This window comes from Taudactylus pleione, unplaced genomic scaffold (genome assembly GCF_031769625.1).
Source record: "Taudactylus pleione unplaced genomic scaffold, aTauple2 ptg001636l, whole genome shotgun sequence".
Lineage (NCBI taxonomy): Eukaryota > Metazoa > Chordata > Amphibia > Anura > Myobatrachidae > Taudactylus > Taudactylus pleione.
The window spans coordinates 137,786-162,059 of NW_028286033.1; the positions used below are offsets into that span (position 1 = coordinate 137,786).

General features: G+C 49.4%; 1 protein-coding gene and 1 pseudogene across 1 annotated transcript in view; one reads left to right on the forward strand and one right to left on the reverse strand.

Moving 5' to 3' along the window:
• The window catches only part of LOC148442048 (CD5 antigen-like), a gene marked incomplete at its 3' end in the record, with an annotated part of 66,074 nt that extends 45,070 nt beyond the window's left edge, over positions 1-21,004 (reverse strand). Inside the window, exons 1-2 of the mRNA XM_088464321.1 lie at positions 20,956-21,004; positions 13,809-14,369 (exon numbers count right to left, since the gene is read on the reverse strand). Of these exons, the coding sequence (XP_088320447.1) occupies positions 13,809-14,369; positions 20,956-21,004 (610 nt within the window). The remainder of the gene's footprint in view (positions 1-13,808; positions 14,370-20,955) is intronic.
• Positions 21,005-21,016: 12 nt separating this feature from the next.
• The window catches only part of LOC148442049 (uncharacterized), a 44,187-nt pseudogene continuing 40,929 nt past the window's right edge, over positions 21,017-24,274 (forward strand).

Sequence of the window (24,274 nt, forward strand, 5' to 3'; positions counted from 1 at the left end):
GGGTACAGTAGTTACATAGTTGGTATTGTTGCTGATGTTGGGGGGGTACAGTAGTTACATGGTCGGTATTGTTGCTGATTTTGGGGGTTAAAGTAGTTACATAGTCGGTATTCTTGCTGATGTTGGGGAGGTACAGTAGTTACATGGTTGGTATTGTTGCTGATCTTAGGGGCGTACAGTAGTTACATATTTGGTATTGTTGCTGATGTTGGGGGGGTACAGTAGTTACATTGTTGGTATTGTTGCTGATGTTGGGGGGTAGTTAAATGGTCGGTATTGTTGCTGATGTTGGTGGGTAGTTACATGGTCAGTATTGTTGCTGATGCTGGGGGTGCAGTTACATGGTCGGTATTGTTGCTGATGTTGGGGGGGTACAGTAGTTACATAGTCGGTATTGTTGCTGATGTTGGGGGGTAGTTAAATGGTTGGTATTGTTGCTGATGTTGGGGGGTAGTTAAATGGTCGGTATTGTTGCTGATGTTGGTGAGCTACAGTAGTTACATGGTCGGTATTGTTGATGATGTTGTGGTGTAGTTACATTGTTGGTATTATTGCTGATGTTGGGGGGAAGTTACATAGTCGGTATTGTTGCAGATGTTGGGGGGTAGTTACTTTAGTCTGTATTATTGCTGATGTTTGGGGGAAGTTACATAGTCGGTATTGTTGCTCATGTGAGGGATAGTTACATGGTTGGTATTCTTGCTGATGTTGGGGAGGTACAGTAGTTACATAGTCGGTATTGTTGCTGAACTTGGGGGCGTACAGTAGTTACATAGTCGGTATTGTTGCTGATGTTGGGGGGTAGTTACATGGTTGGTATTGTTGCTGATGTTGGGGGTAGTTAAATGGTCGGTATTGTTGCTGATGTTGGGGGGGTACAGTAGTTACATTGTTGGTACTGTTGCTGATGTTGGGGGGGTACAGTAGTTACATAGTCGGTATTGTTGCTGATGTTGGGGGGGTACAGTAATTACATTGTTGGTACTGTTGCTGATGTTGGGGGGGTACAGTAGTTACATAGTCGGTATTGTTGCTGATGTTGGGGGGGTACAGTAATTACATTGTTGGTACTGTTGCTGATGTTGGGGGGGTACAGTAGTTACATAGTCGGTATTGTTGCTGATGTTGGGGGGTAGTTACATGGTTGGTATTGTTGCTGATGGGGGTAGTTAAATGGTCGGTATTGTTGCTGATGTTGGGGAGGTATTTACATAGTCTGTATCGTTACTGATGTTGGGGGGTACAGTAGTTACATGGTTGGTATTGTTGCTGATGTTGGGGAGGTACAGTAGTTACATGGTCGGTATTGTTGCTGATGTTGGGGGAAGTTACATAGTCGGTATTGTTGCTGATGTTGGGGGTAGTTACATAGTCGGTATTGTTGCTGATGTTAGGGATAGTTACATAGGGCCTGATTCAGAGCCGGTCGCTATTTGCGCTCGCTCGTCAAGAAAATAGGGGTGGCTATTCAAATGAACCGTTCGCTGTTTGCGGTCTGTTCACGCCTCTAGGTCTGAACGAGCGAACAAAACTTGCGGTTGATTTTTGGGAAACTACGCCCCCTGGCCGCTCGCATCCTACGTCATGTCCGCTATTTATTAGATTAATCGAGTACATCGAACAGGGTATGAGCTGCTCGCTATTCTTGTGGTTGGTGTTTGCTACCACAATTTTGCGAGCAGTTCTGGCAAAAAAAAAACCCAGTGACGTGGTCAATGACGCTGCTGTTTTAATTATGCACACCCATAAAACGCCCATTTTGACCTTTAAGCACACCTGCGATCGGATCTCCACTCCCCGTTTTCAAGCACCTTCCCCTGTTACCACCCACATACGCCTCATTCTGTCACTCAAAATAGCAGGCATTCGCTATTTTGCGAGCACACGATTTTCGGCCGCACTGACTGGTTCGCACATGCGTATAACGATCCGTACGCATGCGCAGTTGGGCAAACATCGCTCGGAGCGAACGAGCAGCCACTTGCGTCCAGCTCTGAATCAGGCCCATAGTCTGTATTGTTGCTGATGTTGGGGATAATTACATAGTCAGCATTGTTGCTGATGCTGGGGGGAGTATAGTAGTTACATAGTCGGTATTGTTCCTGATGTTGGGGGGTAGTAACATGGTCAGTTTTGCTGCTGATGTTAGGGGGGTAGTTACATTGTCGGTATTGTTGCAAGTTATGGGGGGGTACAGTAGTTACATGGTCGGTATTGCTGCTGATCGTGGGGGGGTATTTACATGGTCGGTATTGTTGCTGATGTTCGGGGGTTAGTTACATGGTCAGCATTGTTGCTGATGTTGGGGGGTAGTTACATGGTCAGTATTGTTGCTGATGTTGGGGGGCAGTTACACGGTCAGTATTGTTGCTGATGTTGGGGGGGTAGTTACATGGTCGGTATTGTTGCTGATGTTGGTGGGGTACAGTAGTTATATAGTCGGTATTGTTGCTGATGTTGGGGGGGGTACAGTAGTTACATATTTGGTATTGTTGCTGATGTTGGTGGGGTAGTTACATGGTTGGTATTGTTGCTGATGTTGGGGGGTAGTTACATGGTCGGTATTGTTGCTAATGTTGGTGGGTAGTTACATGGTCGGTATTATTGCTGATGCTGGGGGGGTAGTTGCATGGTCGGTACTGTTCCTGATGTTGGGGGAGGTACAGTAGTTACATGGAGGGTACAGTATTTACATGGTCGATATTGTTGCTGATGTTGGGGGAGGTACAGTAGTTACATGGGGGGTACAGTATTTACATGGTCGGTATTGTTGCTGATGCTGGGAGGTAGTTACATGGTTGGTATGGTTGCTGATGTTGGGGGGGACAGTATTCACATGGTCGGTATTGTTGCTGATGTTGGGGGGTAGTTACATGGTCAGTATTGTTGCTGATGCTGGGGGTGCAGTTACATGGTCGGTATTGTTGCTGATGTTGGGGAGGTAGTTACATGGTCTGTATTGTTGCTGATATTGGGGGGGTACAGTAGTTACATGGTTGGTATTGTTGCTGATGTTGGGGAGGTACAGTAGTTACATGGTCGGTATTGTTGCTAATGTTGGGGGGTAGTTACATTGTCAGTATTATTGCTGATGTTGGGGGGAAGTTACATAGTCGGTATTGTTGCTAATGTTGGTGGGTAGTTACATAGTCTGTATTATTGCTGATGTTGGGGGGAAGTTACATAGACGGTATTGTTGCTGATGTTGGGGGTAGTTACATAGTCAGCATTGTTGCTGATGCTGGGGGAAGTATTGTAGTTACATAGTCGGTATTGTTGCTGATGTTGGGGGGGTGCAGTAGTTACATAGTCGGTATTGTTGCTGATGTTGGGGGGGTACAGTAATTACATAGTTGGTATTGTTGCTGATGTTGGGGGGGTAGTTACATGGTTGGTATTGTTGCTGATGTTGGGGGGTAGTTACATGGTCGGTATTGTTGCTGATGTTGGTGGGTAGTTACATGGTCGGTATTGTTGCTGATGCTGGGGGGGTAGTTACATGGTCGGCATTATTCCTGATGTTGGGGGAGGTACAGTAGTTACATGGTCGGTATTGTTGCTAATATTGGGGGGGTACAGTATTACATGGTCGGTATTGTTACTAATGTTAGGGGGTAGTTACATGGTCGGTATTCATGCTGATGCTGGGGGGTAGTTAAATGGTCGGTATTGTTGCTGATGTTGGGGGGGACTGTATTTACATGGTTGGTATTGTTGCTGATGTTGGGGGGTAGTTACATGGTCAGTATTGTTGCTGATGCTGGGGGTGCAGTTACATGGTTGGTATTGTTGCTGATGTTGGGGGGGTACAGTAGTTACATGGTTGGTATTGTTGCTGATGTTGGGGAGGTACAGTAGTTACATGGTCGGTATTGTTGCTGATGTTGGTGGGTAGTTACATTGTCGGTATTATTGCTGATGTTGGGGGGAAGTTGTGATGTTCTGGGTTGTTAGTGGACCCGGGGTGGTAGCAGGAGTGATCACAGAAGCAGATTTAAAAATAAAACTAGAATTTTTAATAAGTGCTTGAGTAGACAGATAATGGCAATAAATAAAAGTCCAGGAATATATAATGTGCACAAGAGTTCTGTGGTGGGAGTAAAAGGGTTAATGTCCAAGTAGATACAATTAAAGCTGTCCAGGTGTGCAGGTAGTGAAACTGAAAATAATCAAGCCAGGTTTGTAGTGAGCTGAAAATAAACAAGCCAGGTTTGCAGGTAGTGAACTGAAGCGCAGGATGTCAGCAGGCTCAGGCACTCAGGTATGGGCAAGGGTGATGGAGGAAGCGGGGTAGTCCAGTGGGAACTAGGAGCTGACAGGCAGACTGGCAGACAGCGAATTCACAGGAACCGGTAAGCACAGAGAACTCCCTCTCAGCTAGGCTGAGATACACGTTGCACTGGCAAAGAAGGAAGGCACTGACCCTTCCTAAATACCCCATGCCGTGCTGTTACTGGCCGGAGGGAACATGTGACTCACCAGGATTGGCCAGCCGCATCACATGGCCAGAAGACAAGATGGCGGCGCCCATGCCAAACGGAATGGAGACGCCGCCAGGCCTTACCAGCGCAGAGTGACAACAGGCCCGCACAACAACGCGCGCAGCCAAAGCCCCCCGCCAGACACCAGCTCCGCCACCAGACAGCCCGCGCCACAATGACCTCACAGGTAACACTCGCCTAGCGCCATGCTGAAATACCCTGGCCGTGACAGTACCCCCCCCTTTTGGGGTGGCCTCAGGACACTCACCAGGCTTCTCCGGATGGGCAGAATGGAATCTCCTGATGAGCGTGGGAGCGTGGACATCAGGAGCATCGGTCCAGCAACGTTCCTCTGGACCGTAACCTTTCTAGTCCAGCAAATACTGTAGATGACCTCTGCGTAGAAGAGAGTCCAAGATCTGGGCGACCTCAAACTCAACTCCTCTCTCCGTCTGGACTCGAGGAGAAGCAGGTAGAGCACTATGGAATTTATTCAGGACAAGGGGCTTCAATAAGGAAATATGGAAGGAATTAGGGATTTTTAGGTATGGGGGTAACTGTAGACGATAGGCCACTGGATTAATGACTTCTGTTATGGAGAAGGGACCGATGAAGCATGGTGCAAATTTCATAGAAGGAACCCTCAGACGAACATTCCGGGTGGATAACCAGACCTGGCTTCCAACTTGCATGCGTGGAACTATTCTACGCTTCTTATCGGCCTGGGTCTTATAGCGAGAGGATGCCTTCAACAATCAGACCGTACTTGAGTCCAGATGGCAGCAAAATTCTGCACCGTGTCCTCCACGGCCGGAACATCGAAAACAGGCAGGCTTCGGAATTCGGGAACATGAGGATGAAGGCCATATACAACCTGAAATGGCGTTTGGTTAGTTGACGAGTGGTAGGAAGCATTATGTGCAAACTCAGCCCACGGCAGCAAGGCAGCCCAATTGTCCTGGGAAGATGACATAAAAATTCTTAAGAAAGTCTCTAGATCTTGATTAACTCTCTCGGTGGAGCCGTTGCTTTGCGGATGGTAGGCCGTGGAAAAGTTTAACTTCACTTGAAGAACAGAACACAAAGCCCTCCAGAATTTTGCAGTAAACTGCACACCACGGTCAGAGACAATTTCAGCAGGAAGGCCGTGTAGACGAAATATGTGTTGGACAAACAACTGTGCCAGGTCAGGGGCAGAAGGTAACTTCTTCAACGGTATATAGTGGACCATCTTAGAAAATCGGTCTATTACAACCCAGATAGTGATGAAACCTTGAGAGACTGGCAGGTCTGTGACGAAATCCATGGAGAGATGCGTCCATGGACGTGATGGAGTAGGTAATGGAAGCAATTCCCCAGCTGGAGCTTGTCGTGATGATTTATGCTGGGCACAGGAGGAGCAGGAAGAGATAAACTCCATTATGTCTGCCTTCATAGAAGGCCACCAATAGTGTCTTTTCAGGAACTCCAAGGTCTTCCGAGTGCCTGAGTGCCCTGCGAAGCGAGAGGAATGTGCCCAAGTGAGAAGCTGCTTCCTTAATTCCGGGGCCACAAATGATTTTCCCGTAGGAGGCTGAAGTTGTAATGCGGCGAAAACTCTTGATTCCAAGACAGGGGTATTGCTTTGATTTTCAGATTGATCATCACAGAGGAGAGATCTCGATAGGGCATCAGCCTTCTGATTAAGTGCTCCAGACCGAAAGGTCAGGGTGAACTGAAACCTGGCAAAGAATATTGCCCAGCGGGCCAAACGAGGACTCACACATTGGAGGTTTTTGAGAAATAGGAGATTTCTATGGTCCGTAAATACAGTAAATGGAAACTTGGCGCCTTCTAGCAAATATCTCCATTCTTTCAACGCCAACTTTACAGCTAGTAGTTCTTGCTCACCTATGGCGTAGTTCCTTTCGGCAGGTGAGAATTTTTTAGAAAAGAACCCACACGGATGGACTCGGTTGTCCTCATAACGTTGAGACAAGACTGCTCCCACAGCTTCAGATGATGCATCTACTTCCAACAAAAAAGGCCTGTCCAGATCTGGTTGTCGAAGAACTGGTGCTGAGATGAAGGCCTGTTTTAGAAGATGAAAGGCAGACTCTGCCTCAGGTGACCATTGGGCAGGATTAGCACCTTTGCGGGTCAAGGCTGTAATGGGAGCCAGCAGTGTAGAAAATCCCTTAATGAAGCGTCTATAATAATTGGCGAAGCCCAACAATCTCTGGATGGCCTTCAGTGTCTGAGGTCGGGTCCATTCCAGAATTGCTTGTACCTTCTTGGGGTCCATTTCTAAACTGGAGCCTGATATTACATAGCCGAGAAAAGGTACACTGGGCACTCCAAAGACGCACTTCTCCAGTTTGCAGTAAAGGTGGTTTTCTCTCAAACGGGTCAGGACTTCCTTAACATGTTCTTGATGTTTAGCCACAGAGGGTGAAAAAATCAGTATGTCATCCAGATAGACAACAACCGAAACATATAACAGATCCCGGAAAATCTCATTAACGAAAATTTGAAAGACAGCAGGGGCATTACACAATCCAAAAGGCATTACTAAATACTCGAAATGTCCATCTCTGGTATTAAAAGCGGTCTTCCATTCATCACCAGCTCGGATACGAATGAGGTTGTAAGCCCCTCTTAGATCTAATTTAGAAAAAATGACAGAGCCCTTGACCCTATCAAACAACTCAGTAATCAGGGGAAGAGGGTATCGATTTTTTACAGTAATGTCATTAAGGCCTCGATAATCGATACATGGTCTTAGACCACCGTCCTTCTTGCCAACGAAGAAAAACCCAGCTCCGGCAGGTGAAGCAGAGGGGCGGATGAACCCCTTTGCCAGGTTGTCCCGGATGTACTCGGTCATGGCTTGAGTCTCAGGCAAGGACAGCGGATAGGTACGACCACGAGGTGGCATTTTATCAGGTATCAATTCAATTGGACAGTCCCATTCCCTATGAGGGGGTAAGATATTTGCTTGTTGTTCAGAGAAAACGTCGGCAAACATCTGATATTCCTTGGGAATGGCAGAAGAAACTAATGAAACTGTCTTTCTCACAGGTCGAATTTTTGGAAGACAGGATTTCTGACAGTCCATACCCCATGACAGAATCTGCATAGAACTCCAATCAATCCTGGGATTATGTTTACGTAACCAGGGTAGACCAAGAACAATGTCTTGAGAGGCCTCTGATATCACCAGGAATTTTAAGGACTCAGAATAAAGTGCCCCAATTCGGACCAATACAGGTTGAGTCTCTTTGGTGACTATCCCGTTAGTCAGAGGGCGTCCGTCTATCGAGGTCAGAGAGATAGCATGGTTGAGAGACAAACAAGGTATCTGAAATTTATCAATGAAACTAGACGTTATGAAATTTCCGGCTGCTCCTGAGTCGATTAGAGCAGTAGCAAAGACAGGTTTGGGTTTAGATCCAAGGCTAGGGTAATCGTGAAATCTTTAATTTTTGGAGACGGGTTCATAACTCCTAACTTGATGTCTCCAGGATCAGTTAGGATTTGGCATTTCCCGGTTTACGGGGGCAGGAGATCAGCAGGTGACCGGACTCTCCGCAGTACAGACAGAGGTTCTTTTGCATTCTTCTCTGACGTTCTTCTTTAGAGAGGTGTGTATGATTCACCTGCATAGGCTCCTCTTCAGTAGGGGAAGGAATGGGACGGGTAGAAATGGAGGGGGTAAATGACCTTTGCCGGTCAGTTGTTTTTTTCAGCCTGACGTTCCCTGAAGCGTAGGTCAACTTTGATACACAACGAAATCATGTCGTTCAGATTAGTAGGAAGCTCTCAAGTGACTAGATCATCCTTTAGTCGGTCTGACAACCCATGCCAGAAGGCCGAGGTGAGGGCTTCCTCATTCCATTTGAGCTCTGATGCTAAAATTTTAAATTGCACGGCATATTGACTGACAGGACGGACCCCTTGCCTCAGTGTCACGATGTTTGATGATGCTGATACAGTACGCCCAGGTTCATCGAAAATCCTCCTGAAGGATGACACAAAGCCTGCGTAATTATCCAGCAGCGGATCTGAGCGCTCCCAGAGTGGGGAAGCCCATTCCAAGGCCTGGCCGGATAACAGAGAGACTATATAAGCCACTTTAGTTCTTGCAGTTAGAAAGTTGTCAGGCTGCAGGGTAAAATGTATGTCACACTGATTTAGGAAACCTCGGCAGAGTTTAGGATTGCCGTCAAATTTACTTGGTAAAGGAAGATGTAAGCGGGGAGATGATCTGCCTCCTGTATTCCCAGACGCTAAAGCGGATGTAGATGCTGGTACTTCAGGGGTAGAAAAGGAAGTTTGCAAACTATCCTGTCGCTTGGACATCTCTTGCAGAAATTGAGCCATCTGATGCTGCATGTTTTCCAGATTTTCTAAACGACCAGAAATGCACCTGAACAAATCCACTCCTGACTCCTGATCCGTGACCGGCTCCATGGGGCCAGTGCAAACTGTTATGTTCTGGGTTATTTGTGGACCCGGGGTGGTAGCAGGAGCGATCACTGAAGCAGATTTGTAAATAAAACTAGGATTTTTAATAAGTGCTCGAGTAGACAGATAATGGCAATAAATAAAAGTCCAGGAATATATAATGTGAGAGTTCTGTGGTGGGAGCAAAAGGGTTAATGTCCAAGTAGAAACAATTAGAGCTGTCCAGGTGTGCAGGTAGTGAACTGAAAATAATCAAGCCAGGTTTGCAGGTAGTGAACTGAAGCGCAGGATGTCAGCAGGCTCAGGCACTCAGGTATGGGCAAGGGTGATGGAGGAAGCGGGGTAGTCCAGTGGGAGCTAGGAGCTGACAGGCAGACTGGCAGACAGCGAATTCACAGGAACAGGAAAGCACAGAGAACTCCCTCTCAGCTAGGCTGAGATACACGTTGCACTGGCAAAGAAGGAAGGCACTGACCCTTCCTAAATACCCCATGCCATGCTGTTACTGGCCGGAGGGAACATGTGACTCACCAGGATTGGCCAGCCGCATCACATGGCCAGAAGGCAAGATGGCGGCGCCCATGCCAAACGGAATGGAGACGCCGCCAGGCCTTACCAGCGCAGAGTGATAACAGGCCCGCACAACAACGCTCGCAGCCAAAGCCCCCCGCCAGACACCAGCTCCGCCGCCAGACAGCCCGCGCCACAATGACCTCACAGGTAACACTCGCCTAGCGCCATGCTGAAATACCCTGGCCGTGACAGAAGTTACATAGTCGGTATACATGCTGATGTTGGGGGTAGTTACATAGTCAGCATTGTTGCTGATGCTGGGGAAAGTATAGTAGTTACATAGTCGGTATTGTTGCTGATGTTAGGGGGGTACAGTAGTTACATAGTCTGTATTGTTGCTAATGTTGGGGGGTTACAGTAGTTACATAGTCGGTATTGTAGCTGATGCTGGGGGGGTACAGTAGTTACATAGTCGGTATTGTTGCTGATGTTGGGGGGTTACAGTAGTAACATAGTTGGTATAGTTGCTGATGTTGGGTTTACAGTAGTTACATAGTTGGTATTGCTGCTGATGTTGGGGGGGTACAGTAGTTACATAGTCTGTATTGTTGCTAATGTTGGGGGGTTACAGTAGTTACATAGTCTGTATTGTTGCTAATGTTGGGGGGTTACAGTAGTTACATAGTCGGTATTGTAGCTGATGCTGGGGGAGTACAGTAGTTACATAGTCGGTATTGTAGCTGATGCTGGGGGGGTACAGTAGTTACATAGTCGGTATTGTAGCTGATGCTGGGGGGGTACAGTAGTTACATGGTCGGTATTGTTGCTGATGTTGCGGGGGTACAGTAGTTACATAGTCGGTATTGTTGCTGATGCTGGGGGGGTACAGTAGTTACATAGTCGGTATTGTTGCTGATGCTGGGGGGGTACAGTAGTTACATAGTCGGTATTGTTGCTGATGTTGGGTTTACAGTAGTTACATAGTTGGTATTGTTGCTGATGTTGGGGGGGTAGTTACATGGTCGGTATTGTTGCTGATGTTGGGTTTACAGTAGTTACATAGTTGGTATTGTTGCTGATGTAGGGGGGGTAGTTACATGGTCGGTATTGTTGCTGATGTTGGGGAGGTAGTTACATGGTCGGTCTTGTTGCTGATGTTGGGGGGGTAGTTACATGGTCGGTATTGTTGCTGATGTTGGGGAGGTAGTTACATGGTTGGTATTGTTGCTGATGTTGGGGGGGTAGTTACATGGTCGGTATTGTTGCTGGTGTTGGGGGGTACAGTAGTTACATAGTTGGTATTGCTGCTGATGTTGGGTGGTACAGTATTTACACAGTTGGTATTGTTGCTGATGTTGGGGAGGTAGTTACATGGTCGGTATTGTTGCTGATGTTGGGGGGGTAGTTACATGGTCGGTATTGTTGCTGATGTTGCGGGGGTACAGTAATTACATAGTCGGTATTGTTGCTGATGCTGGGGGGGTACAGTAGTTACATAGTCGGTATTGTTGCTGATGTTGGGGGGTTACAGTAGTTACATAGTCGGTATTGTTGCTGATGTTGCGGGGGTACAGTAGTTACATAGTTGGTATTGCTGCTGATGTTGGGTGGTACAGTATTTACACAGTTGGTATTGTTGCTGATGTTGGGGAGGTAGTTACATGGTCGGTATTGTTGCTGATGTTGGGGGGGTAGTTACATGGTCGGTATTGTTGCTGATGTTGCGGGGGTACAGTAGTTACATAGTCGGTATTGTTGCTGATGTTGCGGGGGTACAGTAGTTACATAGTCGGTATTGTTGCTGATGTTGCGGGGGTACAGTAGTTACATAGTCGGTATTGTTGCTGATGTTGGGGGGTACAGTATTTACATGGTCAGTATTGTTGCTGATGTTGGGGTGTAGTTACATAGTCGGTGTTGTTGCTGATGGTAATGTGGATGGATGAATGTCAATGCTGTAGGAATGTTATTAAAAGCAGTTTACACACGTTAGTATTATAACGTTACATGTAATCCTTTAGCATCATGTTTAAAGTTATAAAACCAACACATTAAAATTACTACCACGTCGGCTTTCTCCTGTCAACACTGACTATTGACAAATCATACCACACCCTAACATTATATCAGAGGAGGAACAGCCAGCGGGGGTCTGTCATCTGTAGTGCTGCTAATGAATGGAGGAGACCACTCTGAGGGGGCTGATTCAGCCGAGGACGCAGGAAGCATTTCCGCAACTAACGATGTTTGGGAATCTGCGCATACGTTGGACCCGTAATGCGCCATGTGCAATACAGGTCTGCCATCACATTTCGGGGTGGGGAGGGGGGCAGGAACGGCCTCTGTTTCCCAAAAAATACTTATTGCCGCCGTGTAGGTGAGGCCAGGATCTTGTCATTGACGGAGATTTCCTGGCTTCTTTTTAGCATCTGCAGTGGCCGGGTGGTGTGACCCCATTGGTCACTTAGCCAGCCAATGGTATCGAAGATAAATCAATGTTCTAGAACGCAACTGGGCTCAGTAATGCTGCTATAGCTCCTCTGTCCTCTGCTGAAACAGACGCTAAGTTCTGGAAGACTCTTTCTGCGGAAAGTCCCTTCTCTGCTGCACCCTGCACACAGGAAGATGATCACACACACGGGCTATTATCCGGCCACGCTACTGGGCCATGGGGGGGATATATACCCAGGCCAGTAGAAAGCAGGTTATTTTTTGAGGGGTGTGGCCTAATCACAGGAGGTGTGGCCATGGCCCATTAGAGAAAATGAATATCCACGCTGGAGGGGGGGGGGGCTGTGAGCTCATCAGCCAGGGGCAGATCCATGGGGGGCACTATAAGTGTGATCACTCCCCTCCGCAGGCTGTGAAGACTCCCCGGCCTCACTGCAGCTCATGTTGGGCTGCGGATACTGATAGAGAGGAGGGAGGAGGTGGGGGCTGTACCTCCAACAAGCTCGGACCCAGGTAATTAGTATCCGCTCCACCCCCCTCTACACCCCTGTCATCAGTACCCAGGCCCGCCACTCCCCCTCCCCCCCACCTGTCAGCGGCAGCAGCTGCAGTAAGTACACGGTGACAACCGCTACCACCGAGCGCAGGAGCAGTCTCCTCTGCCTGCACCAGATAGGAGGGAGGAGAGCGATCACACTGATGGCGACACCCCCTCACCTGCTCCTGGCTTAGGGGACGTGACCACGCCTTCTTACATTAGACCACGCCCACACATCATTACTCAGGGCCGGCCATAATAATGCTCTAGGCCTATGGGGAGCTCAGAGAGAGAGGAGGCTCCTGGCTGTATTATAGAGAGTCAGAAATGATTATCCAGGGTGGAGACTTATTTATTATTCACATTTACTAATATTCTGCCTTATGGAGCATACACACGGTAGTCTAGTGTGTACGCACCATTAGATTTGTCAGATGAACAATTTGAACTATGAACAATTTTTGACTGTATTAAAATGAATGGAATCGTCCAAATCTGACTGCAAACCCATCAGATGTCAGATATCGTTACCTGACCATCGGGAACGCGCATCGTTCATCAGTCAGATATGTCAGATTTTCCTTCAGATATGAACGATTGAACAATTTTTTAAATTGTTATCGTTCAGATCTGAAGAAAAATCTGACCGTGTGTACGCACCATTATCTGACCGTGTGTGTATGCACCATTATCTGACCGTGTGTACGCTCCATTATCTGACTCTGTGTATGCACCATTATCTGACCGTGTGTACGCTCCATTATCTGACCGTGAGAACGCACCATTATCTGACCGTGTGTATGCACCATTATCTGACCGTGTGTACGCTCCATTATCTGACCGTGTGTACGCTCCATTATCTGACCGTGTGTACGCACCATTATCTGACCGTGTGTATGCACCATTATCTGACCGTGTGTACGCACCATTATCTGACCGTGTGTACGCACCATTATCTGCCCGTGTGTACACACCATTATCTGCCCGTGTGTACGCACCATTATCTGACCGTGTGTACGCACCATTATCTGACCGTGTGTACGTACCATTATCTGACCGGGTGTATGCATCATTATCTGACCGTGTGTATGCACCATTATCTGACCGTGTGTATGTACCATTATCTGACCGTGTGTATGCACCATTATCTGACCGTGTGTATGTACCATTATCTGACCGTGTTTACACTCCATTATCTGACCGAGTGTTTGTACCATTATCTGACCGTGTGTATGCACCATTATCTGACCGTGTGTATGCACCATTATCTGACCGTGTGTATGTACCATTATCTGACCGTGTGTATGCACCATTATCTGACTGTGTTTACGCTCCATTATCTGACCGAGTGTATGCACCATTACAGTTGTGTTACTCACGTTCTTTCTTTGCTATGCGCTCCTTGGCCTCCAGGCTGCGGCACACCGATTGTGACAATGCGGCCAGTGCTACCTCCAGGCTGGGGTACTGCAGCACGCTAAACGAGTGGGTCTCTGGCGGGTAGGACGCTACATCATCCAGGTCGTAGTCCTTTTCTGTCCTATAGCCCAGGACAAATATCTCTAGTCCTGCTCTCTTCAGTCTGGGGATTTTGGGTTTGATAAATACATGAGGGTAACCGCCATCCAGCATGAGAATGAGGATATGGGACACGCGCTCCGTGGTGGCTGCCGCCTGCCAGGTCATGGAGTTGATATAACCGATGATATACTTTCCCTGCACGGTATAACGGAGCGCACCCAGGGGCTGATTAGCACGCATGTGCGCCCTCAGTCTGTCTGTGAGGAGACCGTGCAGGTAAATATCTACTTTATTATTAAAGACTTGAAAGTTTTCAGCAAACATTCTGAGCTGTGGAAGTTCTTGTAAATGGCCCATAATATGGAATCGGTCAGAGAATATGGTGATCTGTGCGGAGGTATTTACAGCACCGGAGCATCCTGCAGGGGACAGACACAGTCATAGAGATATACAGTATTATACTGAGAGGGTGTGTGCAGGTCCCTCACCCAGCATGCTCAGCAATACTCCCTCTGCCTGGGGACAGACACAGTCATAGAGATATACAGTATTATACTGAGAGCACGTGTGCAGGTCCCTCACCCAGCATGCTCAGCAATACTCCCTCTGCCTGGGGACAGACACAGCCATAGAGATATACAGTATTATACTGAGAGCACGTGTGCAGGTCCCTCACCCAGCATGCTCAGCAATACTCCCTCTGCCTGGGGACAGACACAGTCATAAAGATATACAGTATTATACTGAGAGGGTGTGTGCAGGTCCCTCACCCAGCATGCTCAGCAATACTCCCTCTGCCTGGGGACAGACACAGTCATAGAGATATACAGTATTATACTGAGAGCACGTGTGCAGGTCCCTCACCCAGCATGCTCAGCAATACTCCCTCTGCCTGGGGACAGACACAGCCATAGAGATATACAGTATTATACTGAGAGCACGTGTGCAGGTCCCTCACCCAGCATGCTCAGCAATCCTCCCTCTGCCCGGGGACAGACACAGCCATAGAGATATACGGTATTATACTGAGAGCACGTGTGCACGTCCCTCACCCAGCATGCTCAGCAATACTCCCTCTGCCTGGGGACAGACACAGTCACAGAGATATACAGTATTATACTGAGAGCACATGTGCAGATCCCTCACCCAGCATGCTCAGCAATACTCCTTCTGCCTGGGGACAGACACAGCCATAGAGATATACAGTATTATACTGAGAGCACGTGTGCAGGTCCCTCACCCAGCATGCTCAGCAATACTCCCTCTGCCTGGGGACAGACACAGTCACAGAGATATACAGTATTATACTGAGAGCACATGTGCAGATCCCTCACCCAGCATGCTCAGCAATACTCCCTCTGCCTGGGGACAGACACAGCCATAGAGATATACGGTATTATACTGAGAGCACATGTGCAGATCCCTCACCCAGCATGCTCAGCAATACTCCCTCTGCCTGGGGACAGACACAGCCATAGAGATATACAGTATTATACTGAGAGCACATGTGCAGATCCCTCACCCAGCATGCTCAGCAATACTCCTTCTGCCTGGGGACAGACACAGCCATAGAGATATACAGTATTATACTGAGAGCACATGTGCAGATCCCTCACCCAGCATGCTCAGCAATACTCCCTCTGCCTGGGGACAGACACAGTCACAGAGATATACAGTATTATACTGAGAGCACATGTGCAGATCCCTCACCCAGCATGCTCAGCAATACTCCCTCTGCCTGGGGACAGACACAGCCATAGAGATATACGGTATTATACTGAGAGCACGTGTGCAGGTCCCTCACCCAGCATGCTCAGCAATACTCCCTCTGCCTGGGGACAGACACAGCCATAGAGATATACGGTATTATACTGAGAGCACGTGTGCAGGTCCCTCACCCAGCATGCTCAGCAATACTCCCTCTGCTTGGGGACAGACACAGTCATAGAGATATACGGTATTATACTGAGAGCACGTGTGCAGGTCCCTCACCCAGCATGCTCAGCAATACTCCCTTTGCCCGGGGACAGACACAGCCATAGAGATATACGGTATTATACTGAGAGCACGTGTGCAGGTCCCTCACCCAGCATGCTCAGCAATACTCCCTTTGCCCGGGGACAGACACAGCCATAGAGATATACAGTAATATACTGAGAGCACGTGTGCAGGTCCCTCACCCAGCATGCTCAGCATTACTCCCTCTGCCTGGGGACAGACACAGCCATAGAGATATACAGTATTATACTGAGAGCACGTGTGCAGGTCCCTCACCCAGCATGCTCAGCATTACTCCCTCTGCCTGGGGACAGACACAGTCATAGAGATATACAGTATAATACTGAGAGCACGTGTGCAGGTCCCTCACCCAGCATGCTCAGCAATCCTCCCTCTGCCTGGGGACAGACACAGTCATAGAGATATACAGTATTATACTGAGAGCACGTGTGCAGGTCCCTCACCCAGCATGCTCAGCAATACTCCCTCTTCCTGGGGACAGACACAGTCATAGAGATATACAGTATTATACTGAGAGCACATGTGCAGATCCCTCACCCAGCATGCTCAGCAATACTCCCTCTGCCTGGGGACAGACACAGTCATAGAGATATACAGTATTATACTGAGAGCACGTGTGCAGGTCCCTCACCCAGCATGCTCAGCAATACTCCCTCTGCCTGGGGACAGACACAGTCATAGAGATATACGGTATTATACTGAGAGCACATGTGCAGATCCCTCACCCAGCATGCTCAGCAATACTCCCTCTGCCTGGGGACAGACACAGTCATAGAGATATACAGTATTATACTGAGAGCACGTGTGCAGGTCCCTCACCCAGCATGCTCAGCAATACTCCCTCTGCCTGGGGACAGACACAGTCACAGAGATATACAGTATTATACTGAGAGCACATGTGCAGGTCCCTCACCCAGCATGCTCAGCATTACTCCCTCTGCCTGGGGACAGACACAGTCACAGAGATATACAGTATTATACTGAGAGCACATGTGCAGATCCCTCACCCAGCATGCTCAGCAATACTCCCTCTGCCTGGGGACAGACACAGTCACAGAGATATACGGTATTATACTGAGAGCACGTGTGCAGGTCCCTCACCCAGCATGCTCAGCATTACTCCCTCTGCCTGGGGACAGACACAGCCATAGAGATATACAGTATTATACTGAGAGCACGTGTGCAGGTCCCTCACCCAGCATGCTCAGCAATACTCCCTCTGCCTGGGGACAGACACAGCCATAGAGATATACAGTATTATACTGAGAGCACATGTGCAGATCCCTCACCCAGCATGCTCAGCAATACTCCCTCTGCCTGGGGACAGACACAGCCATAGAGATATACGGTATTATACTGAGAGCACGTGTGCACGTCCCTCACCCAGCATGCTCAGCAATACTCCCTCTGCCTGGGGACAGACACAGTCATAGAGATATACAGTATAATACTGAGAGCACGTGTGCAGGTCCCTCACCCAGCATGCTCAGCAATACTCCCTTTGCCTGGGGACAGACACAGTCATAGAGATATACGGTATTATACTGAGAGCACGTGTGCAGGTCCCTCACCCAGCTTGCTCAGCAACACTCCCTCTGCCTGGGGACAGACACAGCCATAGAGATATACAGTATTATACTGAGAGCGTGTATGCAGGTCCCTCACCCAGCATGCTCAGCAATACTCCCTCTGCCTGGGGACAGACACAGCCATAGAGATATACGGTATTATACTGAGAGCATGTGTGCAGGTCCCTCACCCAGCATGCTCAGCAATACTCCCTCTGCCTGGGGACAGACACAGTCATAGAGATGTACAGTATTATACTGAGAGCACGTGTGCAGGTCCCTCAACCAGCATGCTCAGCAATACTCCCTCTGCCTGGGGACAGACACAGCCATAGAGATATACAGTATTATACTGAGAGCACGTGTGCAGGTCCCTCACCCAGCATGCTCAGCAATACTCCCTCTGCCTGGGGACAGACACAGTCATAGAGATATACGGTATTATACGGAGAGCATGTGTGCAGGTCCCTCACCCAGCATGCTCAGCAATACTCCCTCTGCCTGGGGACAGACACAGCCATAGAGATATACACTATTATACTGAGAGCACGTGTGCAGGTCCCTCACCCAGCATGCTCAGCAATACTCCCTCTGCCTGGGGACAGACACAGCCATAGAGATATACGGTATTATACTGAGAGCACGTATGCAGGTCCCTCACCCAGCATGCTCAGCAATACTCCCTCTGCCTGGGGACAGACACAGTCATAGAGATATACAGTATTATACTGAGAGCACGTGTGCAGGTCCCTCACCCAGCATGCTCAGCAATACTCCCTCTTCCTGGGGACAGACACAGCCATAGAGATATACAGTATTATACTGAGAGCACGTGTGCAGGTCCCTCACCCAGCATGCTCAGCAATACTCCCTCTGCCTGGGGACAGACACAGCCATAGAGATATACAGTATTATACTGAGAGCACGTGTGCAGGTCCCTCACCCAGCATGCTCAGCAATCCTCCCTCTGCCCGGGGACAGACACAGCCATAGAGATATACGGTATTATACTGAGAGCACGTGTGCAGGTCCCTCACCCAGCATGCTCAGCAATACTCCCTTTGCCCGGGGACAGACACAGCCATAGAGATATATAGTAATATACTGAGAGCACGTGTGCAGGTCCCTCACCCAGCATGCTCAGCATTACTCCCTCTGCCTGGGGACAGACACAGCCATAGAGATATACAGTATTATACTGAGAGCACGTGTGCAGGTCCCTCACCCAGCATGCTCAGCAATCCTCCCTCTGCCCGGGGACAGACACAGCCATAGAGATATACGGTATTATACTGAGAGCACGTGTGCAGGTCCCTCACCCAGCATGCTCAGCAATACTCCCTTTGCCCGGGGACAGACACAGCCATAGAGATATACAGTAATATACTGAGAGCACGTGTGCAGGTCCCTCACCCAGCATGCTCAGCATTACTCCCTCTGCCTGGGGACAGACACAGCCATAGAGATATACGGTATTATACTGAGAGCACGTGTGCAGGTCCCTCACCCAGCATGCTCAGCATTACTCCCTCTGCCTGGGGACAGACACAGTCATAGAGATATACAGTATTATACTGAGAGCACGTGTGCAGGTTCCTCACCCAGCATGCTCAGCAAGACTCCCTCTGCCACCCAGCATGCTCAGCAATTCTCCCTCTGCCCGGGGACAGACACAGCCATAGAGATATACAGTAATATACTGAGAGCACGTGTGCAGGTCCCTCACCCAGCATGCTCAGCAATACTCCCTCTTCCTGGGGACAGACACAGCCATAGAGATATACAGTCTTATACTGAGAGCACGTGTGCAGGTCCCTCACCCAGCATGCTCAGCAATACTCCCTCTGCCTGGGGACAGACACAGTCATAGAGATATACAGTATTATACTGAGAGCACGTGTGCAGGTCCCTCACCCAGTATGCTCAGCAATACTCCCTCTGCCTGGGGACAGACACAGTCACAGAGATATACAGTATTATACTGAGAGCATGTGTGCAGGTCCCTCACCCAGCATGCTCAGCAATACTCCCTCTTCCTGGGGACAGACACAGCCATAGAGTTATACAGTATTATACTGAGAGCACGTGTGCAGGTCCCTCACCCAGCATGCTCAGCAATACTCCCTCTGCCTGGGGACAGACACAGCCATAGAGATATACAGTATTATACTGAGAGCACGTGTGCAGGTCCCTCACCCAGCATGCTCAGCAATACTCCTTCTGCCTGGGGACAGACACAGCCATAGAGATATACAGTATTATACTGAGAGCACGTGTGCAGGTCCCTCACCCAGCATGCTCAGCAATACTCCCTCTGCCTGGGGACAGACACAGTCATAGAGATATACGGTATTATACTGAGAGCACGTGTGCTGGTCCCTCACCCAGCATGCTCAGCAATACTCCCTCTGCCTGGGGACAGACACAGCCATAGAGATATACAGTATTATACTGAGAGCATGTATGCAGGTCTGTCACCCAGCATGCTCAGCAATCCTCCCTCTGCCCGGGGACAGACACATTCATAGAGATATACAGTATTATACTGAGAGCATGTATGCAGGTCTGTCACCCAGCATGCTCAGCAATACTCCCTCTGCCTGGGGACAGACACAGCCATAGAGATATACAGTATTATACTGAGAGCACGTGTGCAGGTCCCTCACCCAGCATGCTCAGCAATACTCCCTCTGCCTGGGGACAGACACAGCCATAGAGATATACAGTATTATACTGAGAGCACGTGTGCAGGTCCCTCGACCAGCATGCTCAGCAATACTCCCTCTGCCTGGGGACAGACACAGTCATAGAGATATACAGTATTATACTGAGAGCACGTGTGCAGGTCCCTCACCCAGCATGCTCAGCAATACTCCCTCTGCCTGGGGACAGACACAGCCATAGAGATATACAGTATTATACTGAGAGCACGTGTGCAGGTCCCTCACCCAGCATGCTCAGCAATACTCCCTCTGCCTGGGGACAGACACAGTCATAGAGATATACAGTATTATACTGAGAGCACGTGTGCAGGTCCCTCACCCAGCATGCTCAGCAATACTCCCTCTGCCTGGGGACAGACACAGCCATAGAGATATACAGTATTATACTGAGAGCACGTGTGCAGGTCCCTCACCCAGCATGCTCAGCAATACTCCCTCTGCCTGGGGACAGACACAGCCATAGAGATATACAGTATTATACTGAGAGCACGTGTGCAGGTCCCTCACCCAGCATGCTCAGCAATACTCCCTCTGCCTGGGGACAGACACAGCCATAGAGATATACAGTATTATACTGAGAGCACGTGTGCAGGTCCCTCACCCAGCATGCTCAGCAATACTCCCTCTGCCTGGGGACAGACACAGTCATAGAGATATACAGTATTACACTGAGAGCACGTGTGCAGGTCCCTCACCCAGCATGCTCAGCAATACTCCCTCTGCTTGGGGACACTCTATAGCCATTCAGCAGCTTTCATGCACAGGTTGAAGGACACATTTCTCAGTAACCAGCCACAGGTGCTATGCATAACCCTATGTCCCATTAAACCTACAGTACCTGTAGGACAGCAGGTACTGCCAGCCAGAGCTTACCTGTAGGACAGCAGGTAGTGCCAGTCAGAGCTTACCTGTAGGACAGCAGGTACTGCCAGTCAGAGCTTACCTGTAGAACAGCAGGTACTGCCAGCCAGAGCTTACCTGTAGCACAGCAGGTAGTGACACCAGGGCTTACCTATAGGACAACAGGTACTGCCAGCCAGGGCATACCTATAGGACAACAGGTACTACCAGCCATAGCTTACCTGTAGGACAGCAGGTACTGCCAGCCAGAGCTTACCTCTAGGACAGCAGGTACTACCAGTCAGAGCTTATCTCTAGGACAGCAGGTACCGCCAGACAGGGCTTATCTCTAGGACAGCAGGTACCGCCAGACAGGGCTTATCTCTAGGACAGCAGGTACCGCCAGACAGGGCTTATCTCTAGGACAGAAGGTACCGCCAGACAGGGCTTATCTCTAGGACAGAAGGTACTGCAGCCAGAGCTTACCTATAAGACAACAGGTACTGCCAGCCAGGGATTCCCACTAAGACAGCAGTTACTGCCAGCCAGGGCTTACCTCTAGGACAAAGTTTATCTGTAAGACAGCAGGTACTGCAGCCATAGCTTACCTTTAGGACACCAGGTGAGTGTTACCCCACTCTCAGCACCTCTAGCACACCAGAAGAGCATACCCCACTCTCAGCACCTCTATGACACCAGGTGAACATACCCCACTTTCAGCACCTCTAGGACACCCTAAGAGCATTCCCCCACTCTCAGCACCTCTAGGACACCAGGCGAGAGTAATCACACACTCAGCGCCTCTAGGACACCAGAAGAACATACCCGCACTCTCAGCACCTCTAGGACACCAGAAGAGCGTACTCACACTCTCAGCACCTCTAGGACATGAGAAGAGTGTACCCCCACTCTCAGCACCTCGAGGACACCAGAAGAGCATACCCCACTCTCGGCACCTCTAGGACACCAGAAGAGCATATCCCCACTCTCAGCACCTTTAGGACACCAGAAGAGCGTATCCCACTCTTAGCACCTCTAGGACACCAGAGGAGCATACCCCACTCACAGCACCTCTAGGACACCAAAAGAACATACCCGCACTCTCAGCACCTCTAGGACACCAGAAGAGTGTACTCACACTCTCAGCACCTCTAGGACACCAGAAGAGTGTACCCCCACTCTCAGCACCTCTAGGACACCAGAAGAGCATACCCCCACTCTCAGCACCTCTTGGACATCAGAAGAGCATACCCCCACTATCAGCACCTCTAGGACACCAGAAGAGCATATCCCACTCTCAGCACCTCTAGGACACCAGAAAAGCATGTCCCCACTCTCATAACCTGTAGGACACCAGAAGAACATACCTGCACTCTCAGCTCCTCTAGGACACCAGAAGAGCGTATCCCACTCTCAGCACCTCTAGGACACCAGAAGAGCATAACCCTCTCACAGCAACTCTAGGACACCAGAAGAACATGCCTGCACTCTCAGCACCTCTAGGACACCAGAAGAGCTTACTCACACTCTCAGCACCTCTAGGACACCAGAAAAGCATGTCCTCACTCTCATAACCTCTAGGACACCAGAAGAACATACCCGCACTCTCAGCTCCTCTAGGACAGCAGATAAGCATACCCCCACTCTCAGCATCTTTAAGACACCAGAAGAGCGTATCCCACTCTCAGCACCTCTAGCACACCAGAAGAGCATACCCCACTCACAGCACCTGTAGAACACCAGAAGAACATACCCTCACTTTCAGCACCTCTAGTACACCAGAAGAGTGTACCCCCACTCTCAACACCTCTAGGACATCAGAAGAGCATACCCCCTCTATCAGCACCTCTAGGACACTAGAAGAGCGTATCCCACTCTCAACACCTCTAGGACACCAGAAAAGCATGTCCCCACTATCATAACCTCTAGGACACCAGAAGAACATACCCGCAGTCTCAGCACCATTAGGACACCAGAAGAGCGTATCCCACTCTCAGCACCTCTAGGGCACCAGAAGAGCATACCCCCTCTCAGCACCTCTAGGACACCAAAAGAACATACCCGCACTCTCAGCACCTCTAGGACACCAGAAGAGCGTACTCACACTCTCAGCACCCCTAGGACACCAGAAGAGTGTACCCCCACTCTCAGCACCTCTAGGACACCAGAAGACTGTACCCCCACTCTCAGCACCTCTAGGACACCAGAAGAGCATACCCAACCCTCAGCACCTCTAGGACACCCCACTCTTAGCATCTCTAGGACACCAATTGAGCATACCCCACTCTCAGCACCTCTAGGACACCAGAAGAGTGTACCCCCACTCTCAGCACCTCTTAGACACCAGAAGAGTGTACCCCCACTCTCAGCACCTCTAGGACAACAGGAAAAGCATGTCCCCACTCTCATAACCTCTAGGACACCAGAAGAGCATACCCCACTCTCAGCACCTCTAGGACACCAGAAGAACATACCCGCACTCTCAGCACCTCTAGGACACCAGAAGAGCGTACTCACACTCTCAGCACCTTTAGGAGTCGAGGAGTGTGTACCCCCACTCTCAGCACCTCTAGGGCACCAGATGAGCATACCCTCACTCTCAGCACCTCTAGGACACCAGGTGAGCATTCCCCCACTCTCAGCACCTCTAGAACACCAAATAGGCATACCCCACTTTCAGCCCTTCTAGGGCACCAGAAGAGCATAACCCCACTCTCAAAACCTCTAGGACACCAGAAGAGCATACCCCACTCTCAGCACCTCTCGGACACCAGAAGAGCATACCCCACTCTCAGCTCCTCTAGGATACCAGAAGAGCGTACCCCGAGTCTCAGCAACTCTAGGACACCAGAAGAGCGTACCCCCACTCTCAGCACCTCTAGGACACCAAATGAGCATACCCCACTCTCAGCCCCTCTAGGGCACCAGAACAGCATAACCCCACTCTCAACACCTCTAGGACACCAGAAGAGAATACCCCACTCTCAGCAGCTCTACAACACCAGAAGAACATACCCGCACTCTCAGCACTTCTAGGACACCAGTATAGCGTACTCACACTGTCATCACCTGTAGGACACCAAAAGAGTGTACCCCCACTCTCAGCACCTCTAGGACACCAGAAGAGCGTACCCCTACTCTCAGCACCTCTAGGACATAAAATGAGCATACCCC